The sequence below is a fragment of the Schistocerca nitens genome, chromosome 3, assembly GCF_023898315.1.
Source record: "Schistocerca nitens isolate TAMUIC-IGC-003100 chromosome 3, iqSchNite1.1, whole genome shotgun sequence".
NCBI lineage: Eukaryota > Metazoa > Arthropoda > Insecta > Orthoptera > Acrididae > Schistocerca > Schistocerca nitens.
This window is the reverse complement of record NC_064616.1, coordinates 166,044,712-166,065,553: the sequence shown is the minus strand read 5'-3', so window position 1 is coordinate 166,065,553 and position 20,842 is coordinate 166,044,712. Positions and strand designations below refer to the sequence as shown.

Sequence of the window (20,842 nt, the reverse complement as noted above, 5' to 3'; positions counted from 1 at the left end):
AAATCTACTCGCCTCCTCCTCCAACGGACGCCGACACATCGCCCATGTCTCCTGTCATATCAACTGGACTTGCCACAACGGGCAGATTGGTGCATGGGGCCCCAGCAGATTCGACCCCTACGTCTCCTGTCATCTCGACCCGTTATCATCGGGGACACTTCCGTCCGTACAGGAAGCCTCCTCCTCGAGACTTTATGGCGAGTCAAACAATGCCTATGGATGTTAGCCATCTCCAGGACACCTCCATCAGGACCAGTGCAACAATTTCAAAGGGGGGAAAAGTGTTGTGACTCGCCGATCATTCAAAACGCCGCCGCGCAATTACCCACGTCCTCTACGTGTGGCGCTGTCTGCCAGCCATGCAGCAGCTGCACCACCTAAGCAGCCAGCCGAGCAGCGTCCGCTAGACTGGGACTCTGTGCTCATTCGAATGCTAATGTGTACACATGTCTTGCTTGTCAACTTACTCTGTGACTTATATGTGTTGTGTCGTTCTGAAATATATGTGTTAAACTTGACGTTATAACAAATACAATAATGGAAGGACTGTAAATCATTCGCATAAAGAAACAGCTGTATAATTGATTGTTAAGCAAGCAATATGACATAGCATAACAATGTGACGAAATCAAAAAGGTAACTGTAGTTTGTATTAACAACAAAAATTGTTATTTCTAAGACTGAAATTGTGAAATATAGAGTGGTGTTAGTGTGGAAAGTATATTAGAGATGGTACAGGTGGCAAATCAGCTATACTCTGCAGAAACTGTTAAAAACTTGAAAGAAACTGATATAAGAGGAAATCTGAAAGAATTTCTCTCTTAGAGAAGAGGTGAATGAGCATGCTGATAGCATTTTAGATATGTTTTGCAGGACTGTTAAGAACACATTTTGGTTGTATCTGATGAATGTTTAACATATCAAACAGATAAAAGTTCTGGTCTGAGCCAAAAATAATATTAGAGTTTAATTCTTCTCCAATATTGTGGTACTTAGAGGCATAGTACAAGCTCAGATAGTCTTTAGAAATTCAGTACAGGCATACAATGACAAGTACATATCAACAAATAAAAAATTACTTCAGATTTAATTACTAATGGTTTGACAACAGTACTGATGATAATCAAACAGTTATGGTGCTATTTACTTTGCTTAACTTTTCCTTACCTTTTCCTGATGTTTCTAGGTTGAACTTGTCCAGGGTCTCATATTTGCCTTTAATGAAATGTTCAATAATGATCCTTGATCTATCACTCTTCAGATCTCTTCCAGAAGCTAATATAATCTTGCTGTCACTCTGAAAATTTTAAAATAATATAAATGCTGACACAATCAGTTCTGTGCATTTTATGGTGCTGGAAAACTTATTGTGGTTGAAACAACATTTTTGGTGCACACTATGACAAAGAGAGACATTTTGTATGCAGTGGTCCTAACTATTGTTGAGTTTTCTATATTTTTTATAAACTATACAGACAAAAAACCAATTGTTTAAATTGTTTTTCATATCCAGCTGGATAACATTACTAGAGTTACATTTTGCAAGTACATAACGTAGGAGCAAGGGAGACAACTCACTGAATAATAGAGGCATTGAGTCATCAAAAAGCACACGGACAAGACTGAAAACTTTACTATCTTTTTAACGAATTCTCTCTCTCTCTCTCTCTCTCTCTCTCTCTCTCTCTCTCTCTCTCTCTCCCTCCCTTTCTCTCTCTCTCTCTCTCTCTCTCTCCCTCCCTCCCCTCCTCCTTCTTTGTCTCTACCTGTACAGCAACACTGCACCATTCTACATCTACATCTACATATATACTCCACTAGCCACCAAGTGGTGTGTGGCGGAGGGCACAATTCGTGCCAAAGTCACATTTCCCCCCCCCCCCCCCCCCCGTCTGTTCCACTCGTGGATTGCGCGAGGGAAAAACGACTGTCTGAACGCCTCAGTACGAGCTCTTATTTCCCTTATCTTTGAATGATGATCATTACACGATTTGAAAGTTGGTGGTAATAATATATGCCCTACATCCTCGGCGAAGATTGGATTTCGGAATTTAGTGAGCAGATCCTTCTGTTTAGTGCATCGTCTATCTGCAAGTGTCCCCCACTCCAACCTTTCTATGAGATTTGTAGCGCTCTTGCGATGGCTAAATGTACCAGTCATGAATCTTACCGCTCTTCTTTGGACCTTCTCAATCTCTTGAATCAGACCCAACTGGTAAGGGTCCCATACAGACGAACAGTACTCTAAGACTGGATGAACTAATGTATTGTAAGCTATTTCCTTTGTTGAAGGACTGCATCGCTTCAGGATTCTACCAATAAACTGCAATCTAGAGTTCGCCTTACCCGTTACTTGTGTAATCTGATCATTCCATTTGAGTTCATTTCGAATAGTCACACCCAGATACTTCACTGATGTTACCGCTTCCAAAGACTGATCATTTATTTTGTACTCATACATTAATGGGGATTTTCACCTTGTTATACGCAGTAGGTTGCACTTACTAATATTGAGAGATAACTGCCAGTCATTACACCACACATTTATGTTCTGCAAATCCCCATTGATTTGTTCACAACTTTTGTGTGATACTACTTTCCTGTAGACTACAGCATCATTGGCAAACAGTCTAAGGCTGCTGTCAATACCATCAACCAGATCGTTTATGTAAATCATAAAAAGCAGAGGACCTATTACGCTGTCCTGGGGCACACCTGAAGTTACTCTTGTTTCTGTTGAAGTTACCCCATTCAGGATGACATACTGCTCCCTGTCTGTTAGAAAACTTTCTATCCAACCACTTATGTCATTGGATAGACCGTAAGCATGCACTTTTTGTAGGAAGCGACACTGCGGAACTGAGTTGAACGCTTTTCAAAAGTCGAGAAATATGGCATCAACCTGGGAGCCGGTATCTAGAGCCTGTTGTATATCATGCACAAAGAGGGCCAGCTATGTTTCGCATGACCGCTGTTTCCTAAAACCGTGCTGGTTTCTGCAGATGAGCTTCTCAGAGTCAACTGTACCACTGTACCATATGTATGTGTGTGTACCCTGTATTTTCCTTCATGACGGGATCTATGAAATATGATGGATGAATGAATGAATATCTGATGATGGAAACAGACAAAATTTCTCAGCTGAAGAAATATAACAATTTCAAAATTGCAAAGTCCTAATGTAAAAATTTTTTTCAGAAAATGTACTAAGGTACTGGTAGCGATTATGTTGACAGAACATTGAAATTAAAATTGCTTCCCCAACATTATTACACAGTACTTAAATTCATTCATAAGGATATTCATTACTCTGTACTTACTGAGTCATCTCCTCTTTTGTTAATTAGTTGGAAACCATAACCATAGTCAGGATACTGTGGAGAAGTAACTTCAAGAGCAATATCTATGCTTCTTGGTTCAGCATAATTCAGATGGCCATTAACATTAAGTTCATTTTTGTCCACTGAAAGTTTCAGGTCAAAAGCATAATTCCTTGGAGCAATATCCAGATGCCCATTGATAGCGTATGTTCCTGCAATGAAAAATATTTGTACCTGCAGTTAATTGAGGTGACATCACACAAAATACAAAGAATGTCATAAGCTACATGAAAACTGTTGAGATATATGAAATTTACATCAATAAGCAGGGCCTTTATCCCAAAACATTTACTCAGGCTGTACTAGATAATAACTTACTGATCATACTTCCATACGTGATAATGCTGAATGGACATGGAAAACCAATAATAGAAACAAAGAATTCCAGTGAGATTTGTTAATTATTGTTTATCACTCTCTATTTACAGAATGTAATGAATGAATGGATTGAAGTCACTTAGCAACTGGATAATGAATGTTTTGTTGCTATCAATGACAGTGGTAAAAGGACTAATTTCGAAACAATATGGTTGGAAATACATCCAGTACTCATGAAATGCCTCATAGTTACAGTTTTATGAACTGTGAAAAGTATCGCAGCAACCCATGATAGCTTCACAGAACACTGAATTTATGGTAGTAATATAGTGGTATGAAACTTTAATCATCACTAGTATTTGGGGCATAACCAGTAAAAGTGTGAGGTAATAAATTTGTCTTCTTACTATCCTCTTCAATAAATGTATACTTACATCTGTGTGTGTGTGTGTGTGTGTGTGTGTGTTTATTTTGAAGAATAACTTGTGCACCTGAAAATTCAGGTCAATAATATGCATACCAAAGTTTTCTTTTTTCATGAACTCAAAATAATATTTAAAAATATTTACATTTTACTGGATATGGTACCTAAAACATCTCATCTGAACCTTTTTTATTTGAACAGTGGTAATCTGAGCTATGATATCAAACATATTGCTAATATATAATTAACTGAAGAACTGTTTCTACAGAAATTGAAATTTAAAAAGGTGAAACCATTATTCAAAAGCGGTAACAGGCATAAAGGTGAAAAATATTTTATCAGCATTCTCCAAAGTATCAGAGAGATTAATGAAGCAGTGGGTCACTAACTATTTAACTACAGAACTGTAATCAATATGAATTTTGACCAGGATGAAACAGATAAATGCTTTTAATGGATTACATCGATGAAACAATGATAATTCTACAAAAGTAATGAATAAGTGGTAGGACTCATTTTAGAGCTCTCCAAAGCATTACATACTGTTTATTATGCAATTATTTTAGACAAACTGGAAGTACATGGACTCTAAGGGGTAGGAAAAGTGTGGCTTGAATCATTCACATGTATAATATGTAGGTTATGAAATGTGCATCAGTTACATCCAGTCATAATTACCAATTGGTACTCAATGAAAAATACTAGTTAAAATTTGTGTACTACAATGCAGTGTGCTTCATCCTTTACTATTACCCAATTACATAGGCAACATACACACCTACAACAGTGTAACTATAATTCATGTTGTTCATAGATTATTTAATAATAGTGAGCAACATAGGTGAAGCTTTGTATAAACTTACTGATGAAGTTCGATGCAATAGATTTACAGTTAATGGGAATGAAATAATTACACACAGACTGGAAAATTGCAAACCTAGATATGATGTTCAGTGGGTCAGACTTTGCAATAGCACATACCATGAAACTGGTGAGAATGCATGTTGACCAGAAAATACACTGAGAAGAGTATATAATTAAACCTTCACAGATAATTCAGTCTGCTTTGCTTGAATAAGGCTTTCAAATGTCTGCACAGCAGAATATGTCAGACTGAAATAATTTAGGTATTCAGATCTCTGCATCATGGAAGATGTCAGACTGGATGACTTTAAGTACTATTGGATTAGTTACAAAACCAAGTTTCATTTAAAATGAATATTTAAATTACAGAAGTACAAAAAGTGTGTTTATGGTCACAGTCTACCTTGGCGACTTGCAAATAAATATTTATTACAATTGCTACACTACATGCAACTGTACAAGCTTTCACATAGAATGTGTAAAAAGAACACAATCTCAAAAAGTGTGTGGTCCACAATAAATTTTACTTTAGAATGAATTGTTATCATACCTCAAGAGGTTGGAAGAGGAAATAAAATTGAGAGTAGAATTAAAAATAACTCTATTTAGGAGTTTTTTTTTTAATTGTTTTGCAAATCCATTTGTGTATGCTGCAACTGTATGTGGTCAGTCAGACAAAAAAGAGTAGCAAGATTCTGTCTGTAGTTTTGGTTGGAAAAATGAAGATAAAAGTGTAAGATCATGATGACAATGAAGTTATTATGAATGGATCAATTAAGTATATGTATTGTGTGTGAATGTTTCTAGACCAGTTACAATAGTAACTGAGTATCTAATTTATTTATGGTTAAGTTATTAGAGCTGTGTATGACATGTACTTTGATGTGTCCCACACCACTGTTGAAAACAGTCAATGGACAAATAAATAATGAAAATAAAGAAGGGAGAGCAGAAGAAGCTAAAATGACAAAATGCAGCAAGATGACATATTGAAATATGAGAAGAAAAACTAATGATGCGGCAGTCAGGAACAAACAGTTGTAAACATTTAATGACATTAAATACTATAAGACCTTACAAAATTTTAAACATTCCTCTGAAAAATCAGCAATATTCTGCTTTTAATTTTGGGATTGGAATTTCCTTGTTAATTAACAGAACATTAGCCTCAATAAAATTAAAGAAATTGCTGGCAGATGAAATACTTACCCTTCGGTGTCTTCAGGGCCAGATCTTGGAATGTGTATTTATTCTTCCCATAATTCCTTTCAACCACAACTGCTCCTGAAAATAAAATAAAAGCATACTTGGTTCAGAGGAACTTTTGTAAGATACTTACTTGAACGAAAATGTTGAATTTTGTTAGCGTTACATTAAATTTGAAAGATCAGAAAATACATTAAGGTGTGGTTTTGGTCAAAAGTAATGTTACTAACATTTCCCTGGTGCAAAATCAACACAATAATAATTTGATTTTACATACCATCAACAGTAATTCCTTCTGGTGTCTTATGTGCCTTTTTAACTTTTACATTATTTTCCTTAGAAGGAGCTTTATATTCAAGGACTGGTCTGTATACTTGGCGATTTGGATTGCCAGAAATTTTAACACCACCCTTGACTGAATATTCATCTGCATCAATAACAAGTTTGGCTGACACTGACTTTTCATTGTTATCATCTATTAAGAGACCTGTAGAATAAGAAGGCTACTTTAATGAGAGTTTTTTTACAATAGTATCAAATCAGTACATTTCATAAAGTATTAGCAACTTTTTTATGTGTGCTTTCTTGCCTCACTTCAGATAAACTACTTCATATTGCTCTATGTCAGCAGCTACATATTATCAAATTACTGAAAATTCACAAAGTACACACAGTTAAACACATCAGTTCTAGAACACAACTGAGGCGTTTGGGCAAGCTATAAAACTTCAACCATATCATAGTAAGGTTAACGGAGGAAGACAGTGAGACAATGGTCATATGTACTTTCTTATAAACTACAGGAAAACACCAAGCACGATGAAACCAACAGCAAATAAATTAGGGGTAAAGGAGACAGTTCACGAAGTAGTATAAAAGATGAGTTGTTGACAGGCACATAAAAAAGAATGATAACATTGTCTTTTTTATTTGTGTGTGTGTGTGTGTGTGTGTGTGTGTGTGAGAGAGAGAGAGAGAGAGAGAGAGAGAGAGAGAATATTTTCTCCTTTACACCCTCCTTTACACCTAATTTCTTTACATTCTACCAGAACTTTTCTATCATATTTGAAAACAACAATAAAGTATTTTTAAGTTGCTTCAGCTATTATTTCAGCAACTATTTGAAATAATTTGTGTGATTAAAGGTGAATAACAGTCTAGAAGACTGAGCTTTAGGTCAGTGGCTTTTGTAAACTAATGTATCCTAGGAAAAATGATCTTAAATAACTTCCTGGCAGATTAAAACTGTGTGCCCGACCGAGACTCGAACTCAGGACCTTTGCCTTTCGCGGGCAAGTGCTCTACCATCTGAGCTACCAAAGCACGACTCACGCCCGGTGCTCACAGCTTTACTTCTGCCAGTATCTCGTCTCCTACCTTCCAAACTTTACAGAAGCTCTTCTGCGAACCTTGCAGAACTAGCACTCCTGAAAGAAAGGATACTGCGGAGACATGGCTTAGCCACAGCCTGGGGGATGTTTCCTGAATGAGATTTTCACTCTGCAGTGGAGTGTGCGCTGATATGAAACTTCCTGGCAGATTAAAACTGTGTGCCTGACCGAGACTCGAACTCGGGACCTCTGCCTTTCGCGGGCAAGTGCTCTACCATCTGAGATACCAAAGCACGACTCACGCCCGGTGCTCACAGCTTTACTGGAAACATCCCCCAGGCTATGGCTAAGCCATGTCTCTGCAGTATCCTCTCTTTCAGGAGTGCTAGTTCTGCAAGGTTCGCAGGAGAGCTTCTGTAAAGTTTGGAAGGTAGGAGACGAGATACTGGCAGAAGTAAAGCTGTGAGCACCAGGCGTGAGTCGTGCTTCGGTAGCTCAGATGGTAGAGCACTTGCCCGCGAAAGGCAAAGGTCCCGAGTTCGAGTCTCGGTCGGGCACACAGTTTTAATCTGCCAGGAAGTTTCATATCAGCGCACACTCTGCTGCAGAGTGAAAATCTCATTCTGGCATCTTAAATAATAATTGACTGTAAGATGATTTTGATAGCAGAAAACATACTGTGGCACTCCATGTGGAACACTCCTACATAGTTTCAATAACAGTTAACTTTTTTAGTCTAAATACTTTCTTACTGTATGAAAGACAGACCAATGAATATGTGTCATTTATTGTCCATTCTTCATACACCATCTGAAGTGCACATAGTTAGTATGTCCTAGAGAAGTTGGAGAAAGCATATATTTTACCCAAGACTGCTGACATCTAGATCAAACATAATAATATTTTGAGAATATACCCATAGCCTGTGTGTAATATTGGTAAAGCATGTAAAACTAAGACCAAAACTACAATATTTGTGTTTTGAAAGCAAGTTAGTCTTAGAAGTTATTTGGAACTTCAAATGGCTTGCATACCACTCAATTGAAAGCTTTGCTATTACTGGCTGCACAGACTAGGTCAATATCAGAGGAAAGACGTTTCCTCCAACATGACAATATCCCATAAAAGGCTGTGTAGAGTGCTATTGGAAAAAAGAACTATAATATGATACTCATCTACTTCAATGACATCAACTTGAAATTTCGGCAGAAATTCTAGTATGTGTGCCAATGACAGTTTCATTTCATTGCAAAAGTGAATGCATCATCTTTCAAGACAAATGCTCTAATTATTCCAAAGTAATTATTTAACCAAAAAAATCATAAAATAATCTCATTATTTCCCCCTCCAATAATGACTCTAACTTCTCAACCCACAAAAATTATAATACTAAGAACACATGAACCACAAAAAACAACACATTTTACCTTCAGCAACAACTTCTTTCCATGCAGATTTCAGAGTTGCTGTGACTCCTTGATGAGGTTTTTCTTTTCTTTCAACTAGCAACAACACTTTACGATCAGCACCAGAGCCAGGTGTATCAAAGAGAACTTCAGCAGATTTAAATGCTGACCCTGAAAATTAAATTCAAAGATAAATACTCAAATTAAATGCCATACGTTTTTCTGAGAGCTTTAAATCCAGTTATTTATTTCATATCTGATCAGCAGCATATTTTTACTATCAGTATTCACAATGAAGACTAATAACAATATTTATGTGATATAGCATTTTGTAAATCTTTTCTTATTGATAAAATTTTGCAGTAAATATCTGTAATTGTGGACATACCATCCTTCTTAAGTTCAGCTCGGAAGTGGTATTCTGATACATCATCAGCCTCAATACTGACAGACAGATGACTAGGCCCATTAAGAGGATAAAAGGCAGCAGCATGTGTTGGTGAAACCCAAGGAACACTCACATTACCACAGAATGTCAAACCACTCACTGGAGATAACTGGTCGAAACACCCACGATACTGTTTGTAGTCATTTCTGTAAAGTGTTTCAAAAAAATTAAATTTTAGTGTGATGTATCTCTTGCATGACAGTTCATGATGCTACAACACATTTTTCTCATTAAACTATCATACAAGGGGACAGAGACATATAAAAGAAAATAAAGTGAAAAAGCTACCTTCATAGCGCTAAGTGAGCTGAACATACAAAGTTGAATAGCAAGATAAAGCAATTTCATCTTTTGGATATGCAAATAAAATATAACAGTACATGAACAAGCAGACAAAGGTTGATTACAGTCAATTCAAACAAAAATTTTGTGCCAAGGTACTGCTCTAAATTATTTACTATATTTTGGCACTAAAGAGCTTTTAAGGAAAGAATTTTATGACTTTTTTTTTAAAACATACATCCAGCAAAATAAATTAATAACTATTCTGAAAATGTTGGTATATTATTATTATTATTTCCTGTGTGTGACATTATCTAAGGCAAAATGAAACAAATGGTAAATAGAAATCTGCAATGAGATGATGAATTATTTCAAAAACTGCTCATGGATATATTTCTAAGAAAATTACAGAAAGTAAGGCAGGTTATCACGATTTTTATTAACTTGAGACATCAATGGGAAAATAATCTTTCTTAAACACTCTCAGCATTATACACTGAAAGCAAAGACATTTTAATTCTGAATATGAGTGGTGGTTAGTGTTTAACGTCCCGTCGACAACGAGGTCATTAGAGACGGAGCGCAAGCTCGGGTTAGGGAAGGATTGGGAAGGAAATCGGCCATGCCCTTTCAAAGGAACCATCCCGGCATTTGCCTGAAACGATTTAGGGAAATCACGGAAAACCTAAATCAGGATGGCTGGAGACGGGATTGAACCGTCGTCCTCCCGAATGCGAGTCCAGTGTGCTAACCACTGCGCCACCTCGCTCGGTCTGAATATGAAATGTGAACATGAAATACAGGTATTTCTTCACATATAACTAAGAGTTTCCTTGTAGTAAGAGACGGGATATTGAGTTTGCACAACAACAACAAGTGAAAAAAAGGTAACTCTACTGTCCTTACATATAAAACAGTAACAAACATGAAACTGTAGCTTCAGTCAAGTGATGGGAGTTGAACTGAGTAAAAATTTTTGAAAAATATTATTTCCATAAAATCATCAACTACTATGGTATACAGTCATTATGTATTAAATGTTAATATTGTCCTGCCTATGACTGTAAATAATGTTTTTTAGTTTACTAATGGCGAGTCTCAACTGCATATTCATTATCAAGTGGTAGCTAAATGCATCAGCCCAAGTCAAAAACCACCTGACCACCACAATACAACATGTCTGTATGTGAAAAGTAGTACTAATAAATATATTAATTCTGAAAATCAAATGATTGGAAATGCTAGTTACAATGGTAGTGGATGTTGTTATAATAACAACATTATTCAGGTCACAAATGAACAAATAAAAGATTATTCTTCCACTCATACAGTGCATTTATGTAATTAACTAATTCTAAGGAAAATAGTTTTGATTACCCTTGCAAGTTAAAATGAAGTGGTGTGGAAGTTTCTGGATGCCCTCTTTCCTTAATTGTAGTAAGAACATCTGTTTTCACATCAATAATATCTTGTTTCTTCACAGGCAGGCCAACTTTAATGTCTATGCCAAGATCATTCAAGTTATGTACCGCAACATTGATACCCGTCGATGAATGCACATTGTAATCCAATTTTAAGCCACCTTCCACAACATAGGCATCAACAAGCAGCTTTCCAGTAAGTTCTACTGCAGCACTGGCAATGTAAATATTTAGATTCATTAGTTTCTGTAGTTGCAAGCTTTCATATATGTGAAATATATGGTACATATGAAATTAACACGAAATGTGAAAATTTTAACACCCTAACCATATAAACTGCCAACAAGCTTTCATATAAAATTAAGATCATTTTACTAGCCATCATATTTCCATAGAAAGTACTTCTCACATCTGTATCAGACATGTCCTACCTTATCATGAATTTTATTTTTTTATAATCTGATTTATATGTAACAAATTTTGCATGCTTCTTACAATAAATAGTAAATTACAAGGCACCTAATGTATGTAGGCCAATTCCAGGTCAAATGCAACTTAATTCTTAGACAATTCCCAGACAATGGTTGCAGTCTCATTCCACTTAGACATAATTTGGTGGCCATTTCAGCACTATACATTTTAATAGTTGACTATATCATAATACATATTTCATTTGATTATTTCCTCTCTAATACTGTCTGTGTTTTGTCTCATTTGGTTTAATATTCTCTTTCTATAACATTTCTTCCATGTACAAATTTTTGGAAAACCCAAGTCATTCATTACTTGTAACCTGCTCTCAGGCTTCATAACAATCACTTGTAATTATTTCTAAAGCACCTGAAAAAACATATATGACTTTCTTTGAGTCAAATTACTAGTAAATTATTTGTTTTTCTTTGGATGAAGTTAATTATGAGATAGCTTTCTTTCATTTTAGGAAGTAAAAACTCTGAAGCAGTGGTATCTAAAATCACACTTTCTGCAGTCATTGTTATCAAGTGAGAAATCACAATTGTTAAAAGAATGGACTTACATTCAGTGTGAGCGGATTTCTAATTCCCATCTAGCCATTCAGCTTTACGTTCCCCAAAATCACTTATGGGTATGCTGTAAGTTTGGAGTAGTTAAGTCCATTCTTATTTAATTTATGATGTGTCCACTATCTAGTGACACTGTCCTGGATGAAATGTTAAGCCTTGATCTATCTATCTTGCAGTTATTGTTGCCCCAGCAACTATATACCTTGCTTGCTTCTCTTAATTCTGATTTTTTACTTTATTTAAACTTACAATTAGATCAAACATGTCATATACCAGTACTTATAAAAGTAAACCATCTGTTGAACTGATAATATTCAGAGTACAAAAATATTATTTCTGTTATTTCTATTCCACTGCATTTTTTTGTACCTACCTTCACTACATGACTTTAAATTTTTAAATTCTACTCAGGAATGTGGGGCTCGGTGGGTTAAGTGCCAGATTACAAACCCAAAGATATAGGCACTGATTCCCAGAGAAACCTAGGATTTAGCTTCTGTCATTTATCATTTCTTTCACTTCTGGTAACTAATTGTTAATGTAAAACAAATGCCAAATGGCACCATGATTCAAAATCCTCATTAAACTTAGGTCCCCCAATAAATTCATGTGTAAATATTTTCAAATATCATAGGATCTAATAGGACCATGAATTGTAAGAAACTGGTGTCCAAACCAACCTTCACAATCAGGGCAACTTTATTATGATGGTAGGAAAGGAACAATACTATATCTATTGCAGTTTTAAGGAAATGCTGGACAAAACTAGCGATTTCTGTTTAAAAAAAAAAACTCTGAGATACTAAAGCTTCTCAAAAATCAAATCACAAAGCAACTAATGATGTACCCAAATATCCTAGGCATTTTCATGCTACGTCACTACAATTTCCATCCGCGATATTAAACTGAAACTCATAATCACTTTCCTGGACTAAAAAAGAATATCTTTAATACTAATGTTGCTGAGGAGTAATTGCCTGTTTGCAGAAGTTCGCTAGAAGTATCTAAGAACAATGAAACCTTAATAGAAATTTCTGAGTGTGAAATGTCAGATACTACTTCCTCTCATTAAAAAAGTCTCTCAGGAATTAAGTTTGTCAGTGGTTCAACATTTTAACTTAAGTCTACTGCATAAATTGAAGATCAGTACTAAAGGGCTGAGATGTAACTGTCCAAGATAAAACTCATATGTTTAAAGTGGCATTTCTTAAATCTTCGTATTGATAATGATATAGTATTTACTGCCATTTTTGCTGGAAACATTAATGCCACGACCTTCCTTTCTTCTACAAGGTATTTTTGAATGTTCAAATGATTTAAACATTTTTTTTCTTTCGATTGTATTTTTTAGGCTAAATGAAAACTACTGAGAAAGATACTTCACATAGTGGCAAGGGGACATTATAATGTTTCTATCTTGCATTACTGAATCTGTTACAGTCTGTTTCTTTGTATGAAAATCATGTTTCAGTTAAATGCTACATTTGATGGATATTATTGTTCGAAAACACACACACACACACACACACACACACACACACACACACACACCAGACTAACAGGCATTACCAATTAATATATAAATTTACCTTGGAACAAACTCTAGCCTGAAGGCTGCATTTTCTGGTTGACGGAGTATAGAACGAACATCTACTTCACCATTAAGTTTCAGACGTGCAGCAATACTTCCATCAATGGCTAACTTCAGTGGAAAACCAAGATTTGTTGGGTATGACAACTCTGAATCCAGGAATGTAAAGTGAGGCTCAAAGTCATACTGAAATACCAAGAAGATTTCTTTAGAATTTTACATTAGAGATTCAAGTAACTAATGGAACTGACACCTGGTAATTTTTTATGGAATGATACCTATCTAGAAATAAGAAAAAAAGATTTCATTAACACAGCTCACTTCCTTTGGCTTAATAGTTTTTTAAAACATGTTCAACATCAGGTTTACTAGGCCCTGTTTATGCCTTCTTTCCTCATTTTTATTCATAACTGGATTCGACTTGAAAAGTTATTGAACTTTTGGACCTCCATAGCTGAATAATGATTGAAAACCACCACACCTGACATATAATTATGGTGTTTTTTTTCAACACTGGATTAGACTTGATATTTAAAACAGGCAAAATAACCATGTCATAATCATAATTTCTCAAATAGGTTAACATTAGTGCAAGGCAGAATGGTTTGTGGTGTTTTTGGCTCTATTGCTACTCCAAATGAATCACTAATATACCATACATTAGTAATTATATTATGAAAAGGACAGTTGATACTCACCATTTAGCAGAGATGCTGAGTTGCAGATAGGCACAACAAAAAGACTGTTACACAGTAAGCTTTCAGCCAACACACACACACACGCACACACACACACACACACACACACACACACACACACACACACACACACACAAATCACTGTCTCTGGCAGCTGAAGCCAGACTATGAACAGTAGTGCATGAGGGACAGACAATAAGATGGGGTAAGGAAGAGGCTGGGGTGCACCCAGTCTTTTTACTTCTCCCCCCCCCCCCCCCCGCCTTCTGTCTAACCTCTCGACTGTGTGTGTGTGTGTGTGTGTGTGTGTGTGTGTGTGTGTGTGTGTGTGTGTGTGTCCCCAAAGGCCTCTCGGAAAGCTTATCATGTGACAGTGTTTTTGTTGTGGTTATCTGCAACCCAGCATCTCCACTATATGGTGGGTAGAAACTATCCTTTTCATAATTTTGTTACATTCCATCCTCGATTTTCCATTGTTTGGTACATTAGCAAGTTTATTTTATCAGTTTCAAGTAAGTGACAGGTGATTGGTACACTAATTGTGTATAATCTTCTCAGCTTCACCCGGCTGCCACAGTAGGCCACAATCCACAATAGATGACTGACATATTAACAAATCTAATCCAACAATAAATTACAAGAAACTGGTTTTCACAAATGCTATGTTAACTTAGCCGGTGTCAGCCAAATGGCACTATCTCAAAATTGAAGCAAAAATGGAAAGCAACTGTAGTTTCAATAATGGATAAAATACTGACAATTTTAGTAAATCATAAACTTGTATACCAGTAACTACATTGTGGGCAATGATTGGAAGCTCTCTATATAAAGCAATAAATGAAGTAAAATGATGTTAGGTGAATCATAAATAACAGACAGTGTACTATTGTATGCACAGTTACAATTACCTCTTTGATATTTAAATAACTTAGTATTTAGAGGTATTACATACATTAAATTTCTTGCTTTTTTGTAGTCCTTCATTAATTGTGTCAAATACTTCATCAACTACATGTTCAGAAGATTTTTGCTCATGTTTCCCATCATAATTAAACCAAGCAAGTTCTGATCCAAATGTTTTAAGGGATAAATCCAAATCAAGACTTCTGTCTTTCTGTGAAGGCAGTAAGGAATTATAAGCCTGAAACAAAAACCATGCATATATTTGACTTGACCTAACAGTATGAAAGTTTTAAAGTTTGAACTGATTTATTTTAATGTAGTTTCTAATGAACTACACAAGAAACCACAGTCATAACCAGAAAATTTACTTTGGTATGGTAATGTCAATGAAGATTTCTATTAGCAATTAATCAGTAGAAAAATATGTAGACTGATTACTTTTAGTGACAGAATTTACCTGTTGGCGGATATTCTCCACGGCATCTTTTGAAACTGATCGCTTCTGTCTGAATGTTTTCTCAAATCTCTCTGATATCCTGCTGGCCAAAGTTTTATACTTTTCCTGGAATTTATCTACAATTTCATCATCATCCTCTGACTCAATATATCCCTTAGGTCCCAAGTATGATTCAATGACATGGTCCAGATTTTCTGTTCGTGCAGCAATCTATGAAAATGCAAAATAGAAGTTAGTGTTAGCAAAACAATTTGTCCTTTGCAGTCCAAAGTTGAACTAATAGATTTAGCTTCATATTTGTCATTAAACAGGAAAATAACACATGATTGATTACAAATGCATTTCCTTGTCATATTTCTGTTGTAGGCCTATACGTCTCCTTTGAAATAATCTAAGTGCAACAATATGAATGGACACTTATGCATAAGTTATTTTCAAAAGATAGCTATTAACAGCTCCAACTACATTCTGTGTGTATTTTGCATGTTTTTGTTAATAATCCATATATGTCTCATGACTTAATAAAGGCATAATATTGTTTTGCTGTGTCAAGAAACCACCAGCAATGGCTTTACATATTCTGTCTTATACTACTGCCCAGAACAATATTAATCCTGGAAAAAGAAATTAAAATTTTACAGGTAGCATTGAGAACAAGAGCTAACATACTTTCCTTTCCCTGTGCTACCTGTGATGGAAGTCAGCTATAAAATGCAGGCTCATCCTCTGTCTGAGAATCAATTCCCCAGTAATTGCATTTAATGGGTCATCGAGATTGTAAGTTCTCCACTAATCATTCCCCTCATTCTATTTTGATAGTTAAAACAATTTATTAATTTATATGTGTATCTCTCAGACATTTTAAATTTTTCCCTCTGTGTGACACACACAGGTTTTATATCATTTTTCATACCTACTCATGTCATATGGCTTTAAAAATGATAATAATGAACATGAACAATAAAAAATATACAGTCACTGAAAAATGTGTAATGTTAACAACACGTGGATTTTTAATAGTACACTAAAAACGGTGTATTGGAACTGATGATGTAAACAAGTATGAAACATTTTTCACTTATTATAAATATTGCTATGATATGGCATCCCCATTAAAAAGAATTAATGTGACACATACCTCAAAAACATTGTAGGAATGCCCAAAAATATCTGCTGTCAAGTTTAGAGAGACAGATCTGGGCAAATATGACGATTGTGAGAATATGACATTTGATTCAACTGATGCTCCAGCATTCAGGGCATCAATAGCGTACGAAAGTTCATAATTCTGTGAATACTTTCGAATATCACTGGAAAATGTTTTCTTAGCTTTTAATTGCCCAAGTTTCTCTTTGGCCTCTGCTTTGCTAGGATCTGTTGACGCCTGAAGATTTTTCAAGTGGGAAACAACAAAGGAACCAACTGAAAAAAAAAATTCATGAGTTAGTATAACATTCAAGAAATGTAATTGTTTTTTAATCATGAAATTGCTATGGCTTATTCCAGTTCCTTAAAATTTAAATGTGCACCCATTCGTATATTACATTACATTAATGATAGGTGTATATAATAAAAGTGTTTCCATCTTCTTGATAATAATGTGCATTCTTGTATTTGTTCACATATTTTCTACACACTCCTATATAATTACACAAAATGAATGTATATCACCAACATTATTCAAGAAATACGCTACTTGTAAGAAATGCCCATACCTTGGATGATAGGTTCATTCTCTAATAAATTACTTATTGCTTTCACCACGTTATCACATGGACATTCAACCACAGCCAGATAGGCTTTGATTCGTATTTCTGAATCTTCCACATGATCACGGAGGATTTGCAAAGCAGCCTGTTTTAACTGTAACGACAATAATACAAATTTCAAACATGCTGCAATAAAAAACTAGAAATTAGAACAGTGTTAATGCATTGTGTGAGTACAGTACTGTACATTTTTCAAATATAATTTCATTCATGTTATAATGAAAATAAGGATATGACTGATTAGTCGGATACAATCAAACTTCATTATAAGAGTCCCTGACTACAAATATTAGCACATATTTCTAACAGCTGTTGCTAAGTTTAAGCAATAAATAAATGCAACCATTTAAATGTAATAGAAAAAACCCAATATCAGATGACAACAAAATTCTCTTATTTTAATTTGATGAAATGTCTATGCATATATAATGTCTTCTAAATGATAAGTGAAGGAGCTATTGCTCAGTTGTGAACTTATGATCAATCAAGATGTATTCAAAGCCCCAAAGGAAGTCTCACTAATTTTTTGCAATTTATGTTCCACTTTAAATACACATACCAATGAAAAAAAAGAGTACCACATGAAGAAAAATGGTAAATTTAAAATATTCCCCGTGATGACTGACGAGATAGATAAACAACAGAAAATAAAATTGTGGATGACAGTGCTGTGTTGCTCATTAGATGAATTATAAATGAAGTAGTTGTACAAAAATATGGAACATACAGGTCATAGAGATAATCACAGAAGCAAGTTTAATCTGCGTTTACATTTAATTTCCATTTTTCTAATAGCAATAACATATGAATGCTATATTCAGTTACCATAGAAATTTTGGATTTAAAATTACTTAAAAAATATTTTCCATAAGGTTATTGTTATAAGACAGTGTACGTACATTCTTACGGCAAGGATCATTTTGGATGACCTCCAGTGCTGCTACACGGACTCGAGGTCGCAATGATTTATTTAATGCCAGTTGCTTCACTTTCTCTCCTAGGGCATTATTAAGATGACGGATGTTCCCTAGAGCTTTAAGGGCTGCGATTACCTGATAAGAAAATAAATTATTAATTGTACTAACCATCTGAAAGTAAATAATTTAGTAGTTTTAATGTTACTTGCACACTTACTCGATTTTCTCCTGCCTTTGATGTAACACTGGCACTCACATGCTTTGAAAATTTGCTCAGAACTTCATCAAATTCAGCAACATTTTCACACTTGTGTTCTCTGCAATAACGGCCAATAAAAGAACCGATGCCGAGGAATGCTTCTGTTGGCAAATTCTTCTGGTCTAGTAAGCTCTGTAAAAAAGAGATTTATTTTAATTTATTTCAAGAGACACACAGTATAAAGCCTCATTCATTACAAACCAACTAAATTGGGAGACAATCGAGCACCTGCTGTATAGTTCTGATATCTCCCCATTTTGTTATCATGCTTTTGGTTCCTTAAAAGAGGCCTTGAAGGGTCAATAGTTCCTGTCAGATGACGATATGCAGCAGGCAGTGAAGGACTTCTTCCAACAGCAGGAAAGAGTGTTTTACCAAATGTGTATCTTCAGCATGCTGTGTCAGTGGGGTGATTGCCTCAGTGGTCATGGTGATTTTACCTGATTGCCATTTTTATTCTGGACTGTATGGCCTTTGTATGGAAACTTTTTGATCATCCCTTGTACAGTAACATCCAACAGTCTCTTCCGGGTGCTTGTCTTTCTTGACAGTAGTGTAGTAGTTTATTACTTTTGGCAACTTATGTAAGACATGACTGCCATTAAAACATTTACATAACATTAACTCATGGTTCTACAACTAACTCAAGTTGCTTATGAATAACTGAGAACTTTTTGGATAATGCCCTGCATAACATGATAAAAATAACTGTGACAAGTTTCATGTGACACAACCTGCATATTTATATAAATAACTATAATATTTAGCTGGCCGCAGTGGCTGAGTGGTTCTAGGCACTTCCGTCCGGAACCACGTGGCTGCTATGGTCGCAGGTTCAAATCCTGCCTCGGGCACTGACATGCATGATGTCCTTACGTTAATTAGGTTTAAGTAGTTCTAAATCTAGGGGACTGATGACCTCATATGTTAAGTCCCATAGTGCTTAGAGCCATCTGACCATTTTTATAATATTTAATGTTGTGTAGGTGTTATTGTAGAACAAAATATTGCAACAACTTACAGGTTTCATTGTAGCTGTTGTGGAATAATTTGATAGCTCACATGTCAAGAATACTAACCTGTCACAGATAAATTAAACTGCTCATACTTGTGTTGGTTTCAATTTATGTAGGTTCTGTATCATTTACTCTTACCCATTAAGGTAAATTCTTAATTTCAATGATTCACGACATCATGCGTTTAGTATTTGATCCAGTGATCACTCTTTAATTGTGAACTCCCTATCTTTGTTTTGTTTTGGTTAAAATCAAGTAATCAAGTACTTTAGTAGTTAATTTTTTTTTTGTAACTATTGATTAAACTCTATACTTACCGATATTGAAACAACAGATTTCAGTGATGCATGCTGAATGAAGGCCAAGCCTCGGTACCAGTGGTTAGTAGTTATTTCTTTAGATTTTAACAGGAGTGCAATAACTTCAACAGCATCTCCTGTGCTTGTCCTGAACAAGGCATCCAGTAGTAGGTTCCTACATTATAAAAGTAAATAAATGTTGAGAAAAGAAAACTGTTAAGTCAATAACTTAGTCATATATAAATTTATCATATGTTTCATGTCATTTATATTTTGCATCATTGCTCCAATGAACTACAGTGACAATGTGTATTGTGTAAATGGAAAATAGTGCACCACTCACTGTGTCTTGTTGTGGATAGCTAAAAATACCATTATGCATATACTGAACAAACTGATTGTATGTTCTTAACACAGTAAACTCAAAAGAAACCACAAAACCTGTGTGTTTGTATCCTCAAAATATATAATACATGTCATGGAAATTTATTCAGGTGATGAATATTCTTAAAGTCTATCTCAGAGTACATTGGTTTATATAAATCAGCAAAATATCATTAAGATAGCATTAACACAAGAAAATATAACACAAAGGACATGAAATTTGAGTGTGTTTTGACCACAATAGTTCTACACAAATACTCAATCCTGTTTATGTCATCTGTATGTAACACACAACTGTATGTTACAGAGTAGGATGGCCACTGTTGCTAAGAGAGTGAGAGGGGGTATCTGGAGTATCCAAGTTCACAGAATGGCACTGATGTTTCATTCACCAGACTTCATTCGCCAGACAAATTGGGATGGAAT

The 20,842-nt window shown here is 35.2% G+C and overlaps 1 protein-coding gene across 4 annotated transcripts in view; it reads right to left on the bottom strand.

Moving 5' to 3' along the window:
* LOC126248105 (apolipophorins) overlaps nt 1–20,842 on the bottom strand; it is a 136,840-nt gene that overhangs the window by 75,290 nt on the left and 40,708 nt on the right. For all 4 annotated transcript variants that reach the window (XM_049948777.1, XM_049948779.1, XM_049948776.1 and 1 more), the window contains exons 8-22: nt 20,051–20,207; nt 18,676–18,849; nt 18,441–18,593; nt 17,488–17,635; nt 16,911–17,194; nt 15,773–15,982; nt 15,365–15,553; nt 13,713–13,900; nt 11,037–11,294; nt 9,318–9,523; nt 8,951–9,100; nt 6,470–6,679; nt 6,196–6,270; nt 3,321–3,532; nt 1,168–1,297 (exon numbers count right to left, since the gene is read on the bottom strand). In XM_049948777.1, coding sequence (XP_049804734.1) covers nt 1,168–1,297; nt 3,321–3,532; nt 6,196–6,270; nt 6,470–6,679; nt 8,951–9,100; nt 9,318–9,523; nt 11,037–11,294; nt 13,713–13,900; nt 15,365–15,553; nt 15,773–15,982; nt 16,911–17,194; nt 17,488–17,635; nt 18,441–18,593; nt 18,676–18,849; nt 20,051–20,207 — 2,744 coding nt within the window. The remainder of the gene's footprint in view (nt 1–1,167; nt 1,298–3,320; nt 3,533–6,195; nt 6,271–6,469; nt 6,680–8,950; nt 9,101–9,317; nt 9,524–11,036; nt 11,295–13,712; nt 13,901–15,364; nt 15,554–15,772; nt 15,983–16,910; nt 17,195–17,487; nt 17,636–18,440; nt 18,594–18,675; nt 18,850–20,050; nt 20,208–20,842) is intronic.